Source organism: Dermacentor variabilis, chromosome 6, assembly GCF_050947875.1.
Source record: "Dermacentor variabilis isolate Ectoservices chromosome 6, ASM5094787v1, whole genome shotgun sequence".
NCBI lineage: Eukaryota > Metazoa > Arthropoda > Arachnida > Ixodida > Ixodidae > Dermacentor > Dermacentor variabilis.
This window is the reverse complement of record NC_134573.1, coordinates 134,319,906-134,341,770: the sequence shown is the minus strand read 5'-3', so window position 1 is coordinate 134,341,770 and position 21,865 is coordinate 134,319,906. Positions and strand designations below refer to the sequence as shown.

The window sequence follows — 21,865 nt, the reverse complement described above, 5'->3', positions numbered from 1 at the left end:
CGCATGGCGCTTTGGGGAGGCGCCTGGATTTGAAGATGTCGCTGACACGTATTAGACGCTCCTTAGACCTGCACTTATGATTGGCACTTTCGTTGCCCGCCCGATACAATTTCTCACAGAAGGAGATGCCGAGAAGCAACCAGCCTATGCTATTGCTGACAAATGTCTGTGCGACGTTTTATTTTATTTGTTACGTTATCGATCACACTAAGCAGGACAACGTTCATAGCCGACTATGTTAGCCCACCCAGTTTTATGACCTTATTTCTCTCTTCAACTGAAAAGACTTCTAGCTCTTCTTCTCCAAAGAAAATTCTAGTCTGATCGCTTCAGACATAAAATGCGTGTGACACGTCAGCCTTGAAATGGTAAGATTCACGCGGAGCGATCAAGGCTTTAACGTGCCTTCAGGAATACTGTTTTAAAAAGACATTACTAACTTCAGTTTCTTTTTTATTTTCTTTCGCCTATGGCTTGCTTTACCGGTGATCTCAGTGGACTGGCTCTCTACTTGGTTCTCTTGAACACATGTCAATCCGTCAGACACTCTCAACACCTCCTTCTCAAGTGGTCGTCACACAAACGGTTAATAAACAAGGACAAAATTACGACTCCCAGCACGTCAACTGCAGTGCGACTCAGTGTACTCTGAGTCGACACTGCATGCATCGTACAGCGCCAACGCCTTGCCTGAATCCGCCTTGACTAGTTTACATTGAGAGGAACATATGTTCTTATCTAATTGGATTACACTGCAGGAGAAACCTGTCCTTCCCTGACGCGCGCTGACCGTAGCGCAGTAATACAGGCATTTTGTGTAGTTGCTCATAGTTCGATATGTAATCGCACTGGCAATTGCACACAAGAGAGTGCTGCCAATCCTGCTAGCGGTTTGTGCGTTCGGCGCAGCACTTCCATCTGCCAAATTCAATTAATGGCTCTCGCAGCACGATCGCTAGTGATTATATAACCATTTATCGTAGGAATGGTAGCGTTTGCATTATGCGACATTTGCTCTTTCCTTGCTGCCCGCTTCTACTGTTTCTATTCACGCGGAGATCAGCGCTACGCACAAAATGTTTCCTCCAAGCACCAGCTGTCGATAATACTACCGTCGCCATGCTTGTATATTTGCCGCTGAAAAATGTTTCTTCATTTGCGCCTTCCTACGTGCATAGATTACAAATCACACGCCCTTTTCTTTTACCGATACAGATTGTGTATTTGCCAAGAAGTAACTCTGCGAGACACATATTCGCGATGTAGGGTAATAGTTGCCGCGCTAGTGTTAAGCTTTTATTGCTTTCTGCTCATCTGTACAATTAGGGAACTCATAGTATTCACGTCTGCGTTTACGAGACGACAAAAGTTGTGCGATGCAAGTACTATCGCCACTAGAACACCCCCGCAGCAGGTATGACAAAACAAAGGGATCCAACTCCTAAAGCTTAGTGCTGCATCTGCAGTCGGCCGCCTCTCGTGTGATGCTTGCATAAACGGCGTGCCTATCACGGAAACAAATAGAAAAAATAGTAACAGCGTCACAGCATCAACGACAGACCGGCCGATCAGATGAAAGGCTTGTAACCTGCATATTCCCATAACTCCTTCGCTTCGTCCTGGGCGAGTGAGTTTGAAACTAAACATGTCAATTTTGTTAAATATGTTATTGCTTCCATTTCGGAAGCTTTTAATGCTTGTTATTCCGGGCTAATGGTCTAGATGGGTGCATGAGAAAAAACACAGCCTTTTGTGATTGAAATATAGGAGAAGAAAAAGCTAGGAGCGGAACGCGGGCCAACCAGGTGAGCATCCGGTTTGCTACCTAACACTGAGGACAATTAAAAGAGGGAATAGAAATAGGGAGAGAAGGAGCAATGTGCGCACACCGCAGGACGCACAGCTGAACTACAATCAGTAACTCAGGCTGGTTATCAAAAACCGCTGCAGCGCCTGGATGACTTCACGCGCCCGCCGACGGCAGCAGAAGAACCGACCCATCATGGAAATATAGCCGATTCCTGCAGCTATTTAACGAAATTCTCCTCTCGCCTCATTGTGACCCGTGTCATCTCTTTCACTGCACGTTTCTCATTACCACTTGTCACTCAACTCGCGGATCAGGAATGCAAATTTCCGGCGAGATTATGATATATATAACCAAATACAAGATATGTGCTTCAGCTGAGCTTCGTCAAAGAAGCACGGCTGCCAGCCATCCCTTTATCATCAGGTAGAAAGTAACCGAAGTACACGAGCACCTATACTGCAGATCATATTCAAAGCTTCAGTCTTATGTGCAGTCCACATTCCGAAAAAGTTAACTGCATATTCAAGCACATCTACGGACATGCAAATTTACTTCACTGAGCACGTTCATGCTCTCACACGCAAACGTAGCCTCGTGAGAAGCAGTCACTACACGATGTGTGCATTATAGCTGTATTCGAAATCAAATTACTTTATTGCATTAGGGCAAGGTGAAACAGTTGTATTTTCTTGTTTTTCTTAGGTGTCAACCTTGGAACCGCTGTCCTATAGAAGTGACGTTCAACTCGATGTCGCGCCAGCAGCATAAAAAGTAAACAAGAATTAGAATTCCTTCCAGCAATTCAGTCCTTTCTCTTGTTGTAAATGTAGGCCACCACTTCCGATGCATGCCACGCTTATGCGCTCAACGTGGTGGCCGCAGCGAAGGCTTTGGCAAGGTCGGAAACCTTTCATCCGAAAGCAGCGTGCGTACCTGCACGTGTCGGAAAGCCGAGCGCGACACCGTATTGTCTACATTGTCTTGTGTGTGATGTTCATTGCGCTAATTGTGCCCGTGCAATACAGGTGCTACTTTGTGGTAAGCATATAATCGTCGGGCGCCGAAGCTCAAAAGCAAAACTAGCGGACTGCGTTAATTCACCAAGAGCTCTGCAACGACAATTTCGTTTAACGGTGCTCGAACAGCGAGACTTAATCTAGGACCCATAGATAAACAAATGCCACAGAACAAGCGCTGACTGTCAACTGAATTTGTTTCTGAGTGCCAACTGACTGAATGCCAACCGACTGCCAGTTGAATTGTTTCGTTGTATGTAAGGAAGTGTTTCTCTTTCCATGCAATGCGAAACAATAGAAGGCAGCGACTGCATTCCCACAGTTGAGTGTGATAAAGCGTGTAGAAAGGATTCGGAATCTCCAGGGGAAATCTATTTTTTGTTATATATGAGTACTAAGTGCATACTGGTTTCGTTTTCTAGCATGGACATATTAAAACGCATGCGACATGCTTTCGAAATAAATAGCTTCTTTGGTATGGATAAACGTCCCAGTGCATTTAAGATGAGACACAACCCTAAGCTTCATATAAATGCACGTATGTGTTTAATTTTGTCAATGTTTGCACGAAAAACAGACGCGACAAAAGCGTGCAGGAGTTTTTTGGAGGAAGAGTTTGCGTAGAGGCACTGGTTCGTACGCCATATATATGGTGTTCGTGTGGTTCAGTTCTACTCCAAAGGACGTTTACGAAAGTTTCATTTGGGAGGTGCAGTCGATCACGTCTCTGTAAGGGGTGTCATCATCATCATCATCATCATCATCATCATCATCATCATCATCATCAGCCTAGTTACGCCCACTGCAGGGCAAAGGCCTCTCCCATACTTCTCCAACTACCCCGGTCATGTACTAATTGTGGCCATGTTGTCCCTGCAAACATCTTAATTTCATCCGCCCACCTAACTTTCTGCCGCCCCCTGCTACGCTTCCCTTCCCTTGGAATCCAGTCCGTAACCCTTAATGACCATCGGTTATCTTCCCTCCTCATTACATGTCCTGCCCATGCCCATTTCTTTTTCTTGATTTCAACTAAGATGTCGTTTACCCGCGTTTGTTGCCTCACCCAATCTGCTCTTTTCTTATCCCTTAACGTTACACCCATCATTCTTCTTTCCATAGCTCGTTGCGTCGTCCTCAATTTCAGCAGAACCCTTTTCGTAAGCCTCCAGGTTTCTGCCCCATATGTGAGTACTGGTAACACACAGCTGTTATACACTTTCCTTTTGAGGGATAGTGGCAACCTGCTGTTTATGATTTGAGAATGCCTGCCAAACGCACCCCAGCCCATTCTTATTCTTCTGGTTATTTCAGTCTCATGATCCGGATCCGTGGTCACTACCTGCCCTAAGTAGATGTATTCCCTTACCACTTCCAGTGCTTCGCTACCTATCGTAAACTGCTGTTCTCTTCCGAGACTGTTAAACAATACTTTAGTTTTCTGCAAATTAATTTTCAAACCCACCCTTCTGCTTTGCCTCTCCAGGTCAGTGAGCATGCATTGCAATTGGTCTCCTGAGTTACTAAGCAAGGCAATATCATCAGCGAATCGCAAGTTGCTAAGGTATTCTCCATCAACTTTTATCCCCAATTCTTCCCACTCAAGGCCTCTGAATACCTCCTGTAAACATGCTGTGAATAGCATTGGAGATATCGTGTCTCCCTGTCTGACGCCTTTCTTTATAGGGATTTTGTTACTTTCTTTGTGGAGGACTACGGTGGCTGTGGAGCCGCTATAGATATCTTCCAGTATTTTTACATATGGCTCATCTACACCCTGATTCCGCAATGCCTCCATGACTGCTGAGGTTTCGACTGAATCAAACGCTTTCTCGTAATCAATGAAAGCTATATATAAGGGTTGGTTATATTCTGCACATTTCTCTATCACTTGATTGACAGTGTGAATATGGTCTATTGTTGAGTAGCCTTTACGGAATCCTGCCTGGTCCTTTGGTTGACAGAAGTCTAAGGTGTTCCTGATTCTATTTGCGATTACCTTAGTAAATACTTTGTAGGCAACGGACAGTAAGCTGATCGGTCTATAATTTTTCAAGTCTTTGGCGTCCCCTTTCTTATGGATTAGGATTATGTTAGCGTTCTTCCAAGATCCCGGTACGCTCGAGGTTATGAGGCATTGCGTATATAGGGTGGCCAGTTTCTCTAGAACAATCTGACCACCATCCTTCAACAAATCTGCTGTTACCTGATCCTCCCCAGCTGCCTTCCCCCTTTGCATAGCTCCTAAGGCTTTCTTTACTTCTTCTGGCGTTACCTGTGGGATTTCGAATGCCTCTAGGCTATTCTCTCTTCCACTATCATCGTGGGTACCACTGGTACTGTATAAATCTCTATAGAACTCCTCAGCCACTTGAACTATCTCATCCATATTGGTAACGATATTGCCGGCTTTGTCTCTTAACGCACACATCTGATTCTTGCCTATTCCTAGTTTCTTCTTCACTGTTTTTAGGCTTCCTCCGTTCCTGAGAGCCTGTTCAATTCTATCCATATTACAGTTTCTGATGTCCGCTGTCTTACGCTTGTTGATTAACTTAGAAAGTTCTGCCAGTTCTATTCTAGCTGTAGGGTTAGAGGCTTTCATATATTGGCGTTTCTTGATCAGATCTTTCGTCTCCTGCGATAGCTTACCGGTTTCCTGTATAACGGCGTTACCACCGACTTCTATTGCGCACTCCTTAATGATGCCCATGAGATTGTCGTACATTGCTGCAACACTAAGGTCCTCTTCCTGAGTTAAAGCCGAGTACCTGTTCTGTAGCTTGATCCGGAATTCCTCTAGTTTCCCTCTTACCGCTAACTCATTGATTGGCTTCTTGTGTACCAGTTTCTTCCGTTCCCTCCTCAAGTCTCGGCTAATTCGAGTTCTTACCATTCTATGGTCACTGCAGCGTACCTTGCCGAGCACGTCTACATCTTGTATGATGCCAGGGTTCGCGCAGAGTATGAAGTCGATTTCATTTCTAGTCTCACCATTCGGGCTCCTCCACGTCCACTTTCGACTAACCCGCTTGCGGAAAAAGGTGTTCATTATCCGCATATTATTCTGTTCTGCAAACTCTACTAATAATTCTCCTCTGCTATTCCTAGAGCCTATGCCATATTCCCCCACTGCCTTGTCTCCAGCCTGCTTCTTGCCTACCCTGGCATTGAAGTCGCCCATCAGTATAGTGTATTTTGTTTTGACTTTACCCATCACCGATTCCACGTCTTCATAAAAGCTTTCGACTTCCTGGTCATCATGACTGCATGTAGGGGCATAGACTTGTACCACCTTCAATTTGTACCTCTTATTAAGCTTCACAACAAGACCTGCCACCCTCTCGTTAATGCTATAGAATTCCTGTATGTTACCAGCTATTTCCTTATTAATCAGGAATCCGACTCCTAGTTCTCGTCTCTCTGCTAAGCCCCGGTAACACAGTACATGCCCGCTTTTTAGCACTGTATATGCTTCTTTTGTCCTCCTAACCTCACTGAGCCCTATTATATCCCATTTACTACCCTCTAATTCCTCCAATAACACTGCTAGACTCGCCTCGCTAGATAGCGTTCTAACGTTAAACGTTGCCAGGTTCAGATTCCAATGGCGGCCTGTCCGGAGCCAGGTATTCTTAGCACCCTCAGCAGCGTCACAGATCTGACCGCCGCCGTGGTCAGTTGCTTCGCGGCTGCTGGGGACTGAGGGCCGGGGTTTGATTGTTGTATTCATATAGGAGGTTGTGGCCCAGTACTGCACCAGGGTGGCCAATCCTGCTCTGGTGAGAGAGTGCGTTACCGGTTCTGGTCACCGGGATCAGGCCGCACTCCAGGCCTGTTTGTGCAATTTTCTCAACACACGTTTTTTTTTTTTTTTTGTATTTTCCGGTGGAGAATTGCGCTGCACCGGGATTTGAATCACGGTCTTTTTGCACTGGAGACGGATACTCTACCGTCCCCGCAGAAGTTAAATTAAAAATTGGAGAATGGGGTTTTGCGTGACAAAACCACTTTCTGATTATGCACGCCTTAGTGGAGGACTCCGAAAATTTCGACCACCTGGGGTTCTTTAACGTGCACCAAATTCTAAGTACACGGGTGTTTTCGCATTTCGCCCCCATCGAAATGCGGCCGCCGTGGCCGGGGTCCGATCCCGCGACCTCGTGCTCAGCAGTCTAACACCATGACCACTGTTTGGAATCTGACTGCTGGTACGATCTGTTGGGAACTCGGCGCTGACGCCCGTGGTTGTACCTGGGTCGCAAGCCCCAAGGGTAGCGTTGGCCTGGCGGCCTGGGGTACAACTCGAAGCATCCGAAGGTCCCGGCAAAGCATGAGTCGACTGGTAACAACGAAACAACTTGTTTATTTTAACATCGCAAAGAGTTGGCGGTCAGGTTTGACCGAAGTAGAGAGACGGGAGAGCACTTCACTCAACTGAAGAAATCGGAGCCCTCCCTTTTGGCGTCCGGGGGCAGCTGTTTTTATACTCTCGCAGTTGAGGGCAAGAAGGAACCCCTCAAAAGACGAGCACGTGAATGTACAATGGGCTAATGGTGACGCACACTGTCGTAGCGATGCCGTAGCACCTGGTCGTGGCGCTGCGCACGATCTCGTAGCACCCTGTCGTGGCGCTGCGCACGATCTCGTAGCACCCTGTCGTGGCGCTGCCGGTCGGGCACAATGACTGGAACGAGATCCCTGCTTTGGCATCGCCTGTTTCGGGCCCAATAACTGGAATGAGATCCCTGCTTTGGCATCGCCTGTTTCGGGCACAATGACTGGAACGAGATCCCTGCTTTGGCATCGCCTGTTTCGGGCCCAATAACTGGAATGAGATCCCTGCTTTGGCATCGCCTGTTTCGGGCACAATGACTGGAACGAGATCCCTGCTTTGGCCTCGCCTGTTTCGGGCCCAATAACTGGAATGAGATGAGGATCCCTAGGCGGTCGCATCGCCGCAGACGCGCCTGGAAACACCTGGCGATGAGTGTTGCGGCGACGACGATCGGGCCAAAATGTCTGCCGCCCCGCCGCAGTCGCGCCGGCAAAACCACGTGTCGCAGGCGAAACGCAACAGACCGCCCCGCCGGGGGAAGGAGATCCCGATGGACAGGGTACTGCATCCGCTGTCCGGAGGGATGTCGCTCGATGATGCTCATAACCGAAGTCGGGCGTCCCTTGACGTTTCTTGAGCGCAGCGCACAGAGAAGGCCTCGTTCTCTCGTTCAGGTTCGCACGGGACACTGCAAAGTGACTTCGGGAGAGTTCACATTTTTGTTCTCGTTCCCGGCAAGCGTTAGAACTACGCTGAAAACTCAACCGCTCAGTCAGCAAGCACGGCACAACCCTCACTAAGCCCTGCCAGGCTCTTTCCCCTTTTTATACCACTGCCTAGTTCCTTACAGTAGTCTAGCATCACTCAGAACGCGTCCACAAATTGAAAAATTGCACTAGAAAGCATATCATCACTTTGAAACACTAAACAAAAGCAATATGTTAAAAAAAATCCTGCCTCAGGAAGAAAAACATCAGTAACAAACAATTTTGAGGCTGATTCCTACGTTAGGGGCTTCGACTTAAGCCATCGGCGTTACCGTTGAGACTCCCCTTTTTGTAACGCACCTCAAAGGAATATTGTTGTAAAGCGAGGCTCCAGCGCAGGAGGCGGCCATTTTTGGGAGAGATGGTCTGCAGCCATTGGAGAGGGCAGTGATCCGTCTCAATGATAAACCTCGAGCCGGCTAGATAGCATGACAATTTCTGAACGGCCCACACGAGACACGCACACTCTTTCTCGGTGGCGCTATACGCCTGCTCACGACTGGTCAGCTTACGACTAGCATACAGGACGGGGTGTTCTACCTCTCCATTTTCCCGTTGGCACAGTACAACGCCCATGCCTCGCTCACTAGCATCGCACCGAACAATGAACCCTTTTGTATAGTCTGGCGATCGTAGCACAGGCTGGCTTGTTAGGGCACTCTTTAGGGCGCTAAAAGCTCTTTCCTTTGTCTCGTCCCAGACGACTGTTTGAGGCTCTGTCTTTCTTAGAGCATCCGTCAGGGCAGCCGCGATATCAGAGTACCTAGGGATGTACCTCTGATAGTAGCCGGCGACACCCAAGAACGACCGAATATCGGTCTTGGTGCGCGGTTGCGGAAAGTCTCGCACAGCGGCCACTTTTATTTCAGAGGGGCGGCGACGACCCTGACCAATCACGTGACCGAGGTAGACAACCTCGGCCTGTGCTAACTGGCACTTAGGAGCCTTGACTGTCAAGCCCGCTTCGCGCAGGCGGGTTAGCACTGCCCGCAAGTGTGCCATATGCTCAGACCAGGATGCGGAGAATATCGCTACGTCGTCTAGATACGGTAAAGCGAATTCTTGCTGTCCCCGCAACACTTTATCCATGAGACTTGAAAAACAGTATGGCGCGTTCTTCAAACCAAAACTCAACACTTTAGGACGGAATGTTCCCATTGGTGAAATGAACGCCGCATACCTACTAGCCTCTTCTGTAAGTGGAACCTGCCAATAACCCCTGACAAGATCTAGGGTGGAAATAAACTGAGCGCTACTAACTTTCTCAAGGCGCTCCTCGATGTTAGGGATCGGATAAATTTGATCCTTAGTGATGGAATTAAGTCTGCGGTAGTCGACGCAAGGACGAGGTTCCTTGCCCGGTACCTCAACTAAAATCAAAGGGGAGGTATAATCACTCTCACCTGCCTCAATAACACCGAGCTGTAGCATTTTCTTTACCTCAGCCTCCATAATATCGCTCTGGCGGGGTGACACCCGATACGCCTTGGATCGTACTGGCTCTGGGGAGGTAAGTTCTATATCATGAGTAAGTACCGAAGTCCTACCAGGCCTCTCAGAGAACAGACCTTGAAACTCTTGTAATAGCTGGTGTAGTTCGGTTTTCTGCTCAGGCGACAGCGGTGCTTTACTGATAAGGTCACTAATGACTTGACCGGTGTCTTCCCTGTTCGTCACTGAGCCTAGTCCCGGAAGCTCGACCGGAAGCTCTTCAGGAACGTTTACCATCATGCACACCACTGCTTCCCTTTGTCTATAAGGTTTGAGCAGATTACAGTGGTAAACTTGCTGTGCTTTCCGCTTTCCTGGCAGACTTACCACGTAGTTAACGTCCGACAGTTTCTGAACAATTCGTGCTGGGCCCTCCCACTGCACGTCTAGTTTATTGTTTAGCGATGTGCGCAATATCATGACCTCATCGCCAACCTCAAAACGACGGGCCCTGGCTGTCCGATCATAATAAACCTTGGCCCTCTGCTGGGCCTTTGCCATTGCTTCACCTGACAACTCCTGTGCCCTTCTTAAGCGTTCGAGGAGCTTAAGCACGTACTCCACCACGACTGGGTCGTCGCCCCTACCTTCCCACGATTCTCGAAGCATGCGAAGCGGAGATCGAAGCGAGCGACCGTACACCAGTTCAGCTGGCGAAAACCCCGTAGCCGCATGCGGCGCGGTCCTTAAAGCAAACATCACCCCAGGCAGACACAGCTCCCAGTCAGTTCGATGTTCAAAACACAACGCTCTCAACACGCGCTTCATGACGGAGTGGAGCTTCTCAACGGAATTCGACTGTGGGTGGTACACTGAGCTGTGTAACAGCTTTACCCCACACCTTTCGAGAAAAGTTGTCGTCAAAGCGCTAGTAAACACTGTGCCCTGATCTGATTGGATTTCCGCAGGGAAACCAACTCGCGCAAATATGGACAGTAGTGCATTAACTATCTCAACTGAGCTGAGTTCTTTAAGCGGCACTGCTTCAGGGAACTTTGTCGCTGGGCAGATCACAGTCAAAATGTGTCTGTACCCCGTGGCTGTTACCGGCAGAGGTCCCACAGTATCAATAACGAGCCGTCTAAAAGGCTCCGTAATGATAGGTACCAATTTCAACGGCGCCCTCGATTTGTCCCCTGGTTTGCCCACCCGCTGACAAGTGTCACATGTCCTCACGAAATGGTCTGCGTCCCGAAAACACCCTGGCCAATAGTACTCTTGCAAGAGACGGTCCTTAGTTTTCTTAACTCCAAGGTGTCCGGACCACGAACCCCCGTGTGACAAGCGCAACAGATCCTGACGATAGCATTGAGGCACGACCAGCTGATCGAACTCCACTCCTCTTCGGTCTAGATACTTCCGGTACAGGACTCCACCTCTTTCCACAAAACGCGCAGTTTTCCTGGCGATACCTTCTTTGACATTGCAGCGCACGTTTTCCAGGCTGCCATCCTTTTTTTGCTCGGCTATCAAAGCCGACCGGCTGACTTTTAGCAACCTATCAAGTCCGTCTGACGTAGGCGCGATGAGCAAATCAGTAGATAGCTCTTCTAACTTTCCCGAATCGGGATTTTCCTCTCCAGTATCTGGCGCCTTTAACGTTACAGACTCAAGTTTATTCAGTTCGGGCGTGCTCGGAATATCAGCTTGCTGCGCCTCTGACCCTTTTTCGTTGTTTGATAACGTCGGCCCCGCAACTACCGCCTTTGCAGCGAGCTCCCGAACCTTCGATCTGGTTAAGGCCTGAACACTAGCTTCACCAAACAAAAGCCCCTTCTCGCGCAGGAGGTGATCGGACCTGTTTGAAAATAGGTACGGGTACTGGGGTGGCAGCATAGATGACACTGCCGCCTCTGTCTCAAGCGCTCCGAAAGGTCCTTCAATAAGCACCTTTGCTACTGGCAGACACACGCTATGAGCTTCCACGGCTTGCTTGATCCACGCGCACTCGCCCGTGAACATATGGGGTTCTACGTAAGACGGGTGAACTACATCCATCGTAGCTGCGGAATCGCGAAGCACTCGGCACTCTTTCCCGTTCACGAGGAGGTCTCGCATGTAAGGCTCGAGAAGCTTCATGTTCTCGTCAGTGCTGCCTATTGAAAAAAACACAACTTTTGGTGTTGTTTCCGGACACTGCGCCGAAAAGTGACCCGGCTTCTGGCACGTATAACAAACGCCCGCTCGCCTCATCTCGAACCGCTTTCTGCGTTCGGCTTCGGCTGCCGCCGTCTCTTTACGTTTGGTCGGACTGCTTTCACTTGCATCCTCACTACGCGTGTTCCCCTTAAATCTCATGGGCGTGAACTTCGGCCTCTCAAACTTCGAGCCAAATTCACCCTTTTGACCGTCCTTAGCTCCGCGAGCCCGACGCGTCACAAACTCCTCGGCTAGCTCAGCGGCTTTAGCCACCGTACAAACGTCTGGCCTATCCAAGACCCAGTATCGCACGTTCTCCGGTAACCGACTATAAAACTGTTCTAGCCCGAAGCACTGCAGAACTTTATCGTGGTCACCAAACGCTTTCTCTTCTTTGAGCCACTCCTGCATGTTCGACATAAGCCTATACGCAAACTCTGTATATGACTCACTTTTGCCTTTCTCATTTTCCCGAAACTTCCGACGGAACGCCTCCGCAGACAGCCGGTACTTTTTTAGCAGACTCGATTTTACTTTGTCGAAATCCTCTGCTTCCTCTCTATCCAAGCGAGCGACTACGTCGGCCGCCTCGCCGGGTAACAAAGTGAGCAAGCGCTGTGGCCACGTTTCCCGAGAGAACCCCTGCTTCTCGCACGTTCGCTCAAAGTTAACCAGGAACAAACCAATGTCCTCTCCAAGCTTAAACGGCCGCATCAGGTCAGTCATTTTGAACAATACGCGTTCTCCTGCACCGTGTGCCTGACTTCCATTACGAGCGCGTTCCATTTCTACCTCAAGACGCTTCATTTCCAAAGCGTGTTGACGGTCACGCTCTTGTTGCTCTCGCTCTTTCTGTTCTTTACGTTCACGCTCTTCTTTTTCTTTTGCAGTCTCCCTCTCTTCAATAGTCTCAAGGCATTCCGACAGCTCGTCATCCTCAGCCTCTAACTCAAGAATAGCCTTTAGCAGTTCTGGTTTTCTGAGTTTGTCCGAGACATCCAGACCCAACTCTCTTGCAAGCTCCAACAATTTCGGTTTGCGCAACGACTTCAAATCCATGGCTGCTCTGAATGCTGCTTTCTCTACTGCTTACTATTGTCTTGCCGCAAACTAACCCGGCAGCAACGACAACCACAATTACCAGCTCTGTTTCTGACACTAACAAAAGCCTGGCAAAGCTCAGAAGAAGAAAGTCCCGCACTCACCAAACCTCGCAGGCAGGAATTCCGCGCAGTCGTTCCGCTGCAGGCAACCAGTCGTCACACAGGGCTCGTTGCACTGCTCCCGGATCGTCGTTGAGCTGCTCAGCATACCGTCAACTGCATCTCTTCGCTGCTGGCCTCCGTTGTCGCGATCTCATCGCTGGCAGACAGTTGTTTGAAGTCGTAGGCGATCTCACCGCTGCCAACCAGATGTTTGGACGTCGGAGGCGATCTCACCGCTGCCAACCAGACGTTTGGGATCGGACTGCTGGTACGATCTGTTGGGAACTCGGCGCTGACGCCCGTGGTTGTACCTGGGTCGCAAGCCCCAAGGGTAGCGTTGGCCTGGCGGCCTGGGGTACAACTCGAAGCATCCGAAGGTCCCGGCAAAGCATGAGTCGACTGGTAACAACGAAACAACTTGTTTATTTTAACATCGCAAAGAGTTGGCGGTCAGGTTTGACCGAAGTAGAGAGACGGGAGAGCACTTCACTCAACTGAAGAAATCGGAGCCCTCCCTTTTGGCGTCCGGGGGCAGCTGTTTTTATACTCTCGCAGTTGAGGGCAAGAAGGAACCCCTCAAAAGACGAGCACGTGAATGTACAATGGGCTAATGGTGACGCACACTGTCGTAGCGATGCCGTAGCACCTGGTCGTGGCGCTGCGCACGATCTCGTAGCACCCTGTCGTGGCGCTGCGCACGATCTCGTAGCACCCTGTCGTGGCGCTGCCGGTCGGGCACAATGACTGGAACGAGATCCCTGCTTTGGCATCGCCTGTTTCGGGCCCAATAACTGGAATGAGATCCCTGCTTTGGCATCGCCTGTTTCGGGCACAATGACTGGAACGAGATCCCTGCTTTGGCATCGCCTGTTTCGGGCCCAATAACTGGAACGAGATCCCTGCTTTGGCATCGCCTGTTTCGGGCACAATGACTGGAATGAGATGAGGATCCCTAGGCGGTCGCATCGCCGCAGACGCGCCTGGAAACACCTGGCGATGAGTGTTGCGGCGACGACGATCGGGCCAAAATGTCTGCCGCCCCGCCGCAGTCGCGCCGGCAAAACCACGTGTCGCAGGCGAAACGCAACACCACTGAGCAACCACGGCGGGTCCCGCAGGAGTTGTACGCCTCATTTAACCTACAGTGGTGCCCAATTTGATCAGTCAAGGTGGGCCAATCTGAGCTCGGTTATACCGCATGGATGGCACTCGGCTAGAGAACCTGGTATTTATGACCTGCACATTTGTGGCCACACATAATTGAGGATATATAATTTTTTCTTTTAGGAGGGTTTCCGTACAGTGATAAAATGAAGGAAAAGTCATTAAAAAAAAGGGGGGGGAAAGAAAAGGAACATAACTTGTGATTTGAACTCGTGATCCTTCAATGTTGCGCGGAAAGGTAGCTGAGTCGGTTGGTTCGTCAAGCCAGCGGTTACTTTCAAGCGCCATAGCTCCTGCTCCGAGCCTCATACTTATGTGGAAAGGGGCTGGTGTTGTCCGCGACAGTCGACAGTCGACAGCCGCGACAGTAGTAGTTAAGAGAGCCAGTTTAAGGGCGGAGAAGAGGGAAGGAAAGGAAAGCAAACTTGCAGCGCCGTGGTTTTAAAGCGCAACCGTGGTAGAGAAACGGAAAGGCGATATAAGCATGCGTGGCCATGATACGCACACGACAAACTGCCTTACAATATTTAGACTTGAGGGGTAGTTTCGTTAACAAACTATAACACTATTCTGAGTGGTTGGAAGGCATAATTTCTTGGAAAAATGGCCGCCAGAGGAGCAGCGTGAACTCGAGCGGCTTTAGAGACTAGGAAAACTGCCTTAAAATATTTAGACTTGAGGGGAAGCTTCGTTAACAAACTATAACACGGCAATCAGCACTCGAATATAATTATAACCCTAATATTAATTGTAAATATTCATCTCATCTGTAGGATCTAAAGCGCGCGCTGTTTCTTGCCTCTGCGTGTAGTAGTTAAGAGGGCCAGTTTAAGGGCGGAGAAGAGGGAAGGAAAGGAAAGCAAACTTGCAGCGCCGTGGTTTTAAAGCGCAACCGTGGTAGAGAAACGGAAAGGCGATATAAGCATGCGTGGCCATGATACGCACACGACAAACTGCCTTACAATATTTAGACTTGAGGGGTAGTTTCGTTAACAAACTATAACACGGCAATCAGCACTCGAATACGACGAGAGAAATAATTGAGACGTGGAAAATTCTTTTGAAATAAATCTGGTTTGCGAGACAAATGCTTGTATGTATTGAATCTCTTAAAAGATGAGGGGGGAAATATGCGCTCACCGAGAGGGCATCGTCAGCACGAGACCACCACCAGGCTCCTTACGGGGATGTAGAGAGCTTCGCGGCCGGAACGAAGCCTCCCCTCTCCGCCGGCCAGGCGTGGAAAACGCGCTTTCCGATCGCTCAAGGTTGCGCAGGAATAGTATAGTTCTAGCGTCTAGGAAAAGCTTTAACAGGTGCGAGGACGGCACGCATAGCGTGGGAAGCTAGCCGCCGGAATAGCTATCTTCGAGAGCTATTCTATATTATATTATATTATATTATATTATACTTCGAGAGCTATGACTGATGCTTTCCTATATATATGTATTCATCTCATCTATGCGATCGCATGCGCGTGCTGTTTCTTTGTCTCTGCGTGTAGTAGTTAAGAGAGCCAGTTTAAGGGCGGAGAAGAGGGAAGGAAAGGAAAGCAAACTTGCAGCGCCGTGGTTTTAAAGCGCAACCGTGGTAGAGAAACGGAAAGGCGATATAAGCATGCGTGGCCATGATACGCACACGACAAACTGCCTTACAATATTTAGACTTGAGGGGTAGTTTCGTTAACAAACTATAACACTATTCTGAGTGGTTGGAAGGCATAATTTCTTGGAAAAATGGCCGCCAGAGGAGCAGCGTGAACTCGAGCGGCTTTAGAGACTAGGAAAACTGCCTTAAAATATTTAGACTTGAGGGGAAGCTTCGTTAACAAACTATAACACGGCAATCAGCACTCGAATATAATTATAACCCTAATAATAATTGTAAATATTCATCTCATCTATAGGATCTAAAGCGCGCGCTGTTTCTTGCCTCTGCGTGTAGTAGTTAAGAGGGCCAGTTTAAGGGCGGAGAAGAGGGAAGGAAAGGAAAGCAAACTTGCAGCGCCGTGGTTTTAAAGCGCAACCGTGGTAGAGAAACGGAAAGGCGATATAAGCATGCGTGGCCATGATACGCACACGACAAACTGCCTTACAATATTTAGACTTGAGGGGTAGTTTCGTTAACAAACTATAACACGGCAATCAGCACTCGAATACGACGAGAGAAATAATTGAGACGTGGAAAATTCCCTTGAAATAAATCTGGTTTGCGAGACAAATGCTTGTATGTATTGAATCTCTTAAAAGATGAGGGGGGAAATATGCGCTCACCGAGAGGGCATCGTCAGCACTAGACCACCACCAGGCTCCTTACGGGGATGTAGAGAGCTTCGCGGCCGGAACGAAGCCTCCCCTCTCCGCCGGCCAGGCGTGGAAAACGCGCTCTCCGATCGCTCAAGGTTGCGCAGGAATAGTATAGTTCTAGCGTCTAGGAAAAGCTTTAACAGGTGCGAGGACGGCACGCATAGCGTGGGAAGCTAGCCGCCGGAATAGCTATCTTCGAGAGCTATTCTATATTATATTATATTATATTATACTTCGAGAGCTATGACTGATGCTTTTCTATATATATGTATTCATCTCATCTATGCGATCGCATGCGCGTGCTGTTTCTTTGTCTCTGCGTGTAGTAGTTAAGAGAGCCAGTTTAAGGGCGGAGAAGAGGGAAGGAAAGGAAAGCAAACTTGCAGCGCCGTGGTTTTAAAGCGCAACCGTGGTAGAGAAACGGAAAGGCGATATAAGCATGCGTGGCCATGATACGCACACGACAAACTGCCTTACAATATTTAGACTTGAGGAGTAGTTTCGTTAACAAACTATAACACTATTCTGAGTGGTTGGAAGGCATAATTTCTTGGAAAAATGGCCGCCAGAGGAGCAACGTGAACTCGAGCGGCTTTAGAGACTAGGAAAACTGCCTTAAAATATTTAGACTTGAGGGGAAGCTTCGTTAACAAACTATAACACGGCAATCAGCACTCGAATATAATTATAACCCTGATAATAATTGTAAATATTCATCTCATCTATAGGATCTAAAGCGCGCGCTGTTTCTTGCCTCTGCGTGTAGTAGTTAAGAGGGCCAGTTTAAGGGCGGAGAAGAGGGAAGGAAAGGAAAGCAAACTTGCAGCGCCGTGGTTTTAAAGCGCAACCGTGGTAGAGAAACGGAAAGGCGATATAAGCATGCGTGGCCATGATACGCACACGACAAACTGCCTTACAATATTTAGACTTGAGGGGTAGTTTGAGGGGTAGACTTGAGGGGTAGACTTGAGGGGTAAGGGGTGTCGGAGCGTTAAAATTCAAACGTCATGTCCTGTACTTCTAAGTGCCTACACCCCTACTTGTCATCTTACCTGCACTGCAAGACCGGCAGTGCCTCGATATTGGAAGCTTCATGGAAGCCGTCGCGGGAATAGATGTGCTCGCATGTGAAGCAGTAATGACCGTTACCTTTCTTGAAGAATAAAATTTGTAATCTAATTGGATCTGTTCCATTGCTTCAGCACAGAAAATTTCACTACATGCATTGCAACAATATAGCTTCTACATAACGTAACATAGTATCTACAATGCTACATCACATAGCGTCAACAAATTTAGCATTGCCGCAACATAACATAGATAAAACATACATAAAAAAGAAAGAAGCATCGCGTCCATTGGTTCCCCACAGTGCACGGTATCCGCACAATTCTTTTTTATTTTCTTCGCAGTACCAAGTGTGACGTAGGCTATCTCGCCTTGTTGACCAAACTGAAACATATTAGTACGCCCTGTACACTGGTCAATTTCGACGCGTTAGCATGCGCGCTTCTGTCATTCGCGTATCCGAAATTGAGTACCTGATCTGCTGATCAGAATATTGGCTGCAATGGTGCGCCACCAAAGGCATGTCAGCGCTGAAGACAATGGAGAGTTTTAGATCATCATTCATGTGCACACCACCCGCCTACTCTATAGGAAAACGAGGGCAAAAGCCAGGCTTGCAAACCGCTTTCACCGTCTCGTTTCTTTGGCGACGCCAATCAAGTAACGGCAACTAGGGACGCTTAATGCTTGCGCGTTCCGACAAGGCCACGTGGTTCACGGCATGTCTTTGTTGGCACCGCGGGAAGCAGAAACATTGCTCAGATAGTCTAGTACGCGCATGTGTTGTTATCCTGTCTTCTGCCTGTAGCGTGCAGCGTATAGCATGTTAGGTGAGCTGCCAGGCAAACCTCGGCAGATTTGATGACAGATCCTCTCTCTCTTTTCTCTCTCTCTCTTGTCGAGCAGATAACTAGGGCCGCTGGGCCATGTGCCCGAAAAGACAACTCACTGCTGGCTACTGTCTAGCGCTGTAGAGAACTTGGGTCACTGGGTATGGTGCCTCTGGGCACGTGCCCGAACAGACAACTTCGACATTGCGTACGTCATGCTCGGATGTGTCCATTCTTGGACAATATCCCATAGCGGATGGCCAAGGTGACACAGTGTGAAGTATCCTTGAATATATTAACGCGATAATGCCTCATCCGCGTTGATGGCGGCCATCGCAGCGTGTCTTTAGGGGAAGCGCGAGAGAGGATTCCCAACTGCTGTAGACGTCACATACACGACGCCACTCCATTGCTTCGTTCTATGAGCTTTTTTACCGTCTCAATGACTCGCCCAAATAAGTTGTTTACAGTTCTGAAGTTTGAAGAATGCAAGCACCGCCTTGCCGAAGCCGGTCGTCTGCCGCAGCTCGCAAGAAGAAAATTCGGCCGACCGACCGCCAACGCCGCGTCGTCAGAATGGACGAAGACAGTCGTAATATTAATCACAGCGTACGGGACATAATCACCAATACACACCCATCATAACGAACGTTGCTAATTGCATTAACGTCGAAAATAATTCCCCAAGGCCGGATGCGCAGCCAAACCGTTTTATATGGCTAGTAATATGTTGTTTTAGATCATGTTGATTTTCATTGTTTTCTTTCATCTTTTTTTTAATTTCATCTCGTCGTGGCACTGCCAATCTCACGTGAATGCACACGCTGATGGCGCGCAGCGCAGCATAGGATGACCTATATATGCAGCTGCTTCACCATGCTACATGCTAAATTAAATTACGGAGTTTTACGTGCTAAAACCGCAATTTGATTGTGAGGCACGCCGTAATGGAGGACTCCGAAATAATTTGGACCCCCAGAGCTCCTTTAACGGGCACCTAAATCTAAGCACACGAGTGTTTTCGCATTTCGCCGCCATTGTAATGAGACCGAAATGCGAAAACACCCGTGTACTTGTAATTTCACATATTTGCTGCGACGCCCGCAATGCATGGCGAAAAGTTCATGTGAGGCATATATTCAAGCGACTATTAAAAACAAAAAAGAAATGTTGTCCAGGCTTAGTGCCAACCCCAAGCTTTTTTCGATTGTCATCTGGATTTATGAAACATTTGATAACGAAACACGCGGCGTGATAAGTTCTGATGACCCAACTTCGAGTGCATATAGCTTTCACAGCGCTGCGCGCTAAGTACAAAACGCAGTATAGCTCATGTCGCGATCAATCAATAACTGGAGGACTTGCTAGAGGTTCACGACATGCACTAAGGACCAAGAAGTTTCCGTTCATTTCCGCACGCAGTGCGCGTTATAAATGTGCAAGGCTTCGCACTGGGGCACAAGTACACACACGCAGTCTGCGGGCGCGCGCTAACGCACTCGTTCATTCTCGCCGCAAACAACATAAGACTTTCGACGTTTTGAAGCTATGTAAATGTCTTCGTTGTGCATGCGAAAGTCACAGAAGTAAGCCATAACAAGAAGTGAAGCTGAAATCAGAATAATAATTTCCAAAAGTTTTCCAAGTATACCCAGTTTCAAAGGTTCACTGAGCTTTCTGAATGCTGAAGGTTTATGTGTTGCATATTCCCCACTCCTTCTTCTACCGCAATTGTACAGTTTTCTTCGTTTTATTCGCGTGGTGCGTGCGAAACCACCAATCAGTTACCGCATACGTTTTTTTTTCTTTTTTTTTTTAGCAACAAGGGCTGCTGTGATTTATTGATGGCTCAGTCATTACGGCTATATGCCGTGTGTTGGATTCTCAGTCCGTTAGTTCATTTCACTGGCAGCAATTTGCGCGGAACTTAATCATATCTAATCAGAAGCGTGTAATTAAACGAACACCTAAATTTACCACTGCAGAAGTATTTTTGAGGTTCTTAATCGTTATCTCCGTAGTGTCCGTTGTTTTAAACATTAGCCGCTCATTCTCGGCCTCACATTCGGCTACGCTACTATGTAAGCAAATTAATTATTGAATAAATGAGATAAGCAACCAATTATCAATTTATAAATTGCTTAATCAAGCATACGGAGACCTGCGCTTTCGGCCCAAATTTGCTACAGGAATTCGGTAGCGCACGATGCTAACGCTAATGCGTACACGAAACGCCCCTGGTTACCGAAGAGCTTACCACTGACAAATCTGCACGCCAGCATGCTGTAAGTAAGCGCCAAAGTGAACATAGCGCAATAAAGGGCACTTGAAGAGCTTTTCACGTAATATTTACGCCTTCTATCAACGGGTGTGCCAACCAGCACAGACACGTCCATTGTAAAAAAAAAAATGACAGCCTTGACGTTTACTTTACGTCGTCTCACCATTCGTCTTGCTCAGAGGGAAACGTTTAGGCACAGGTGCCTCGATTTCTGCTTTCGCATCCAGCGGCGTCAACTGTGGCGCCGAAGAGCGCGATCTAGATCTTTGTTCTCCGCGGTGCTGGAAAATAATTTTCTCCGAGACAAGTGGCGCCAGCTGCTACTTGAAAACACGAAAGTCTCGTTTCGAGCGAGCACCACGGGAGGGCTCGCTTTTTGGCCATTTATTTTGCGAGAAAGAACAAATGTAAAGAAATACATAAACGACGAACTGCGTAACAATGCCACCGTTATGTCCGCGCACACATGGTCAACGCCAGAAGGGCCTACGCCAGGCACCTTTTGTGCTGTACGGATCTCACCGGAACCCTTTGTGTTCATCGCCTTCTCAAGCCTCCTCAAGGTCACTGGATTTAACGGACCGACACAGTCGAGGTAAAAGAAAAACAAAAAAAAAAGAGTCGTGTCTGACGCGGAGCGGCGTCCTAATTAACCTCCACCGGGCGTTCACGCGTTGGGACACCACTGGGTTCCTTTCTTTTCAAGCACCCCACCGCATTCTGCAGGGCTTCCCCGGACTCCCGGGGTGCGTTCGTTCTTGACGGGCGTATATATACCACACACACCTACGTGGTCGTGAGCTCTGTTCGCTGAGTGTGATCGCCTATCCTTTCACTGCATGCCCTTTCTCTCTCTCTCTCTCTCTCTCTCTCTCTCTTTCTCTCTCTCTCTCTTACTTTTTCACGGATCACCGGAAGCCCTTTCCAGTGTTTCCTGTGTCCTTCGGTCCAATCAAGGATAAGCAGCATGGTCGACCTAACATCGTTAGCGTGTCGGTTCGGCGTGCAAGTAGGTGTTGGACGCGTTTTGGCACGGCGCAACATTCAGCCTCACGCACAGGTCGGACAGGGGAGTGAAGGGGGAGTAATTAGTGAAGTGCCTGTCGTTTAATGGGTGCACAAAGGCATGTCTGCTCGGGCAAAGTATCCAGGTTATTGTGATAATGTTGTTTCTTTTTCTGTGAGCAGCCTAGGCTGGTTGTCTTTTTTTTTAATGTTTGACGTCAGCGT

At 48.3% G+C, this 21,865-nt stretch overlaps 1 protein-coding gene across 1 annotated transcript in view; it reads right to left on the bottom strand.

Moving 5' to 3' along the window:
- LOC142584373 (uncharacterized) overlaps window positions 1-20,877 on the bottom strand; it is a 58,663-nt gene extending 37,786 nt beyond the window's left edge. The window contains exon 1 of the mRNA XM_075694524.1: window positions 20,799-20,877. Within this exon, the coding sequence (XP_075550639.1) occupies window positions 20,799-20,801 (3 nt within the window). The 5' untranslated portion in view covers window positions 20,802-20,877. The remainder of the gene's footprint in view (window positions 1-20,798) is intronic.
- Between the last annotated feature and the right edge of the window lie 988 nt (window positions 20,878-21,865).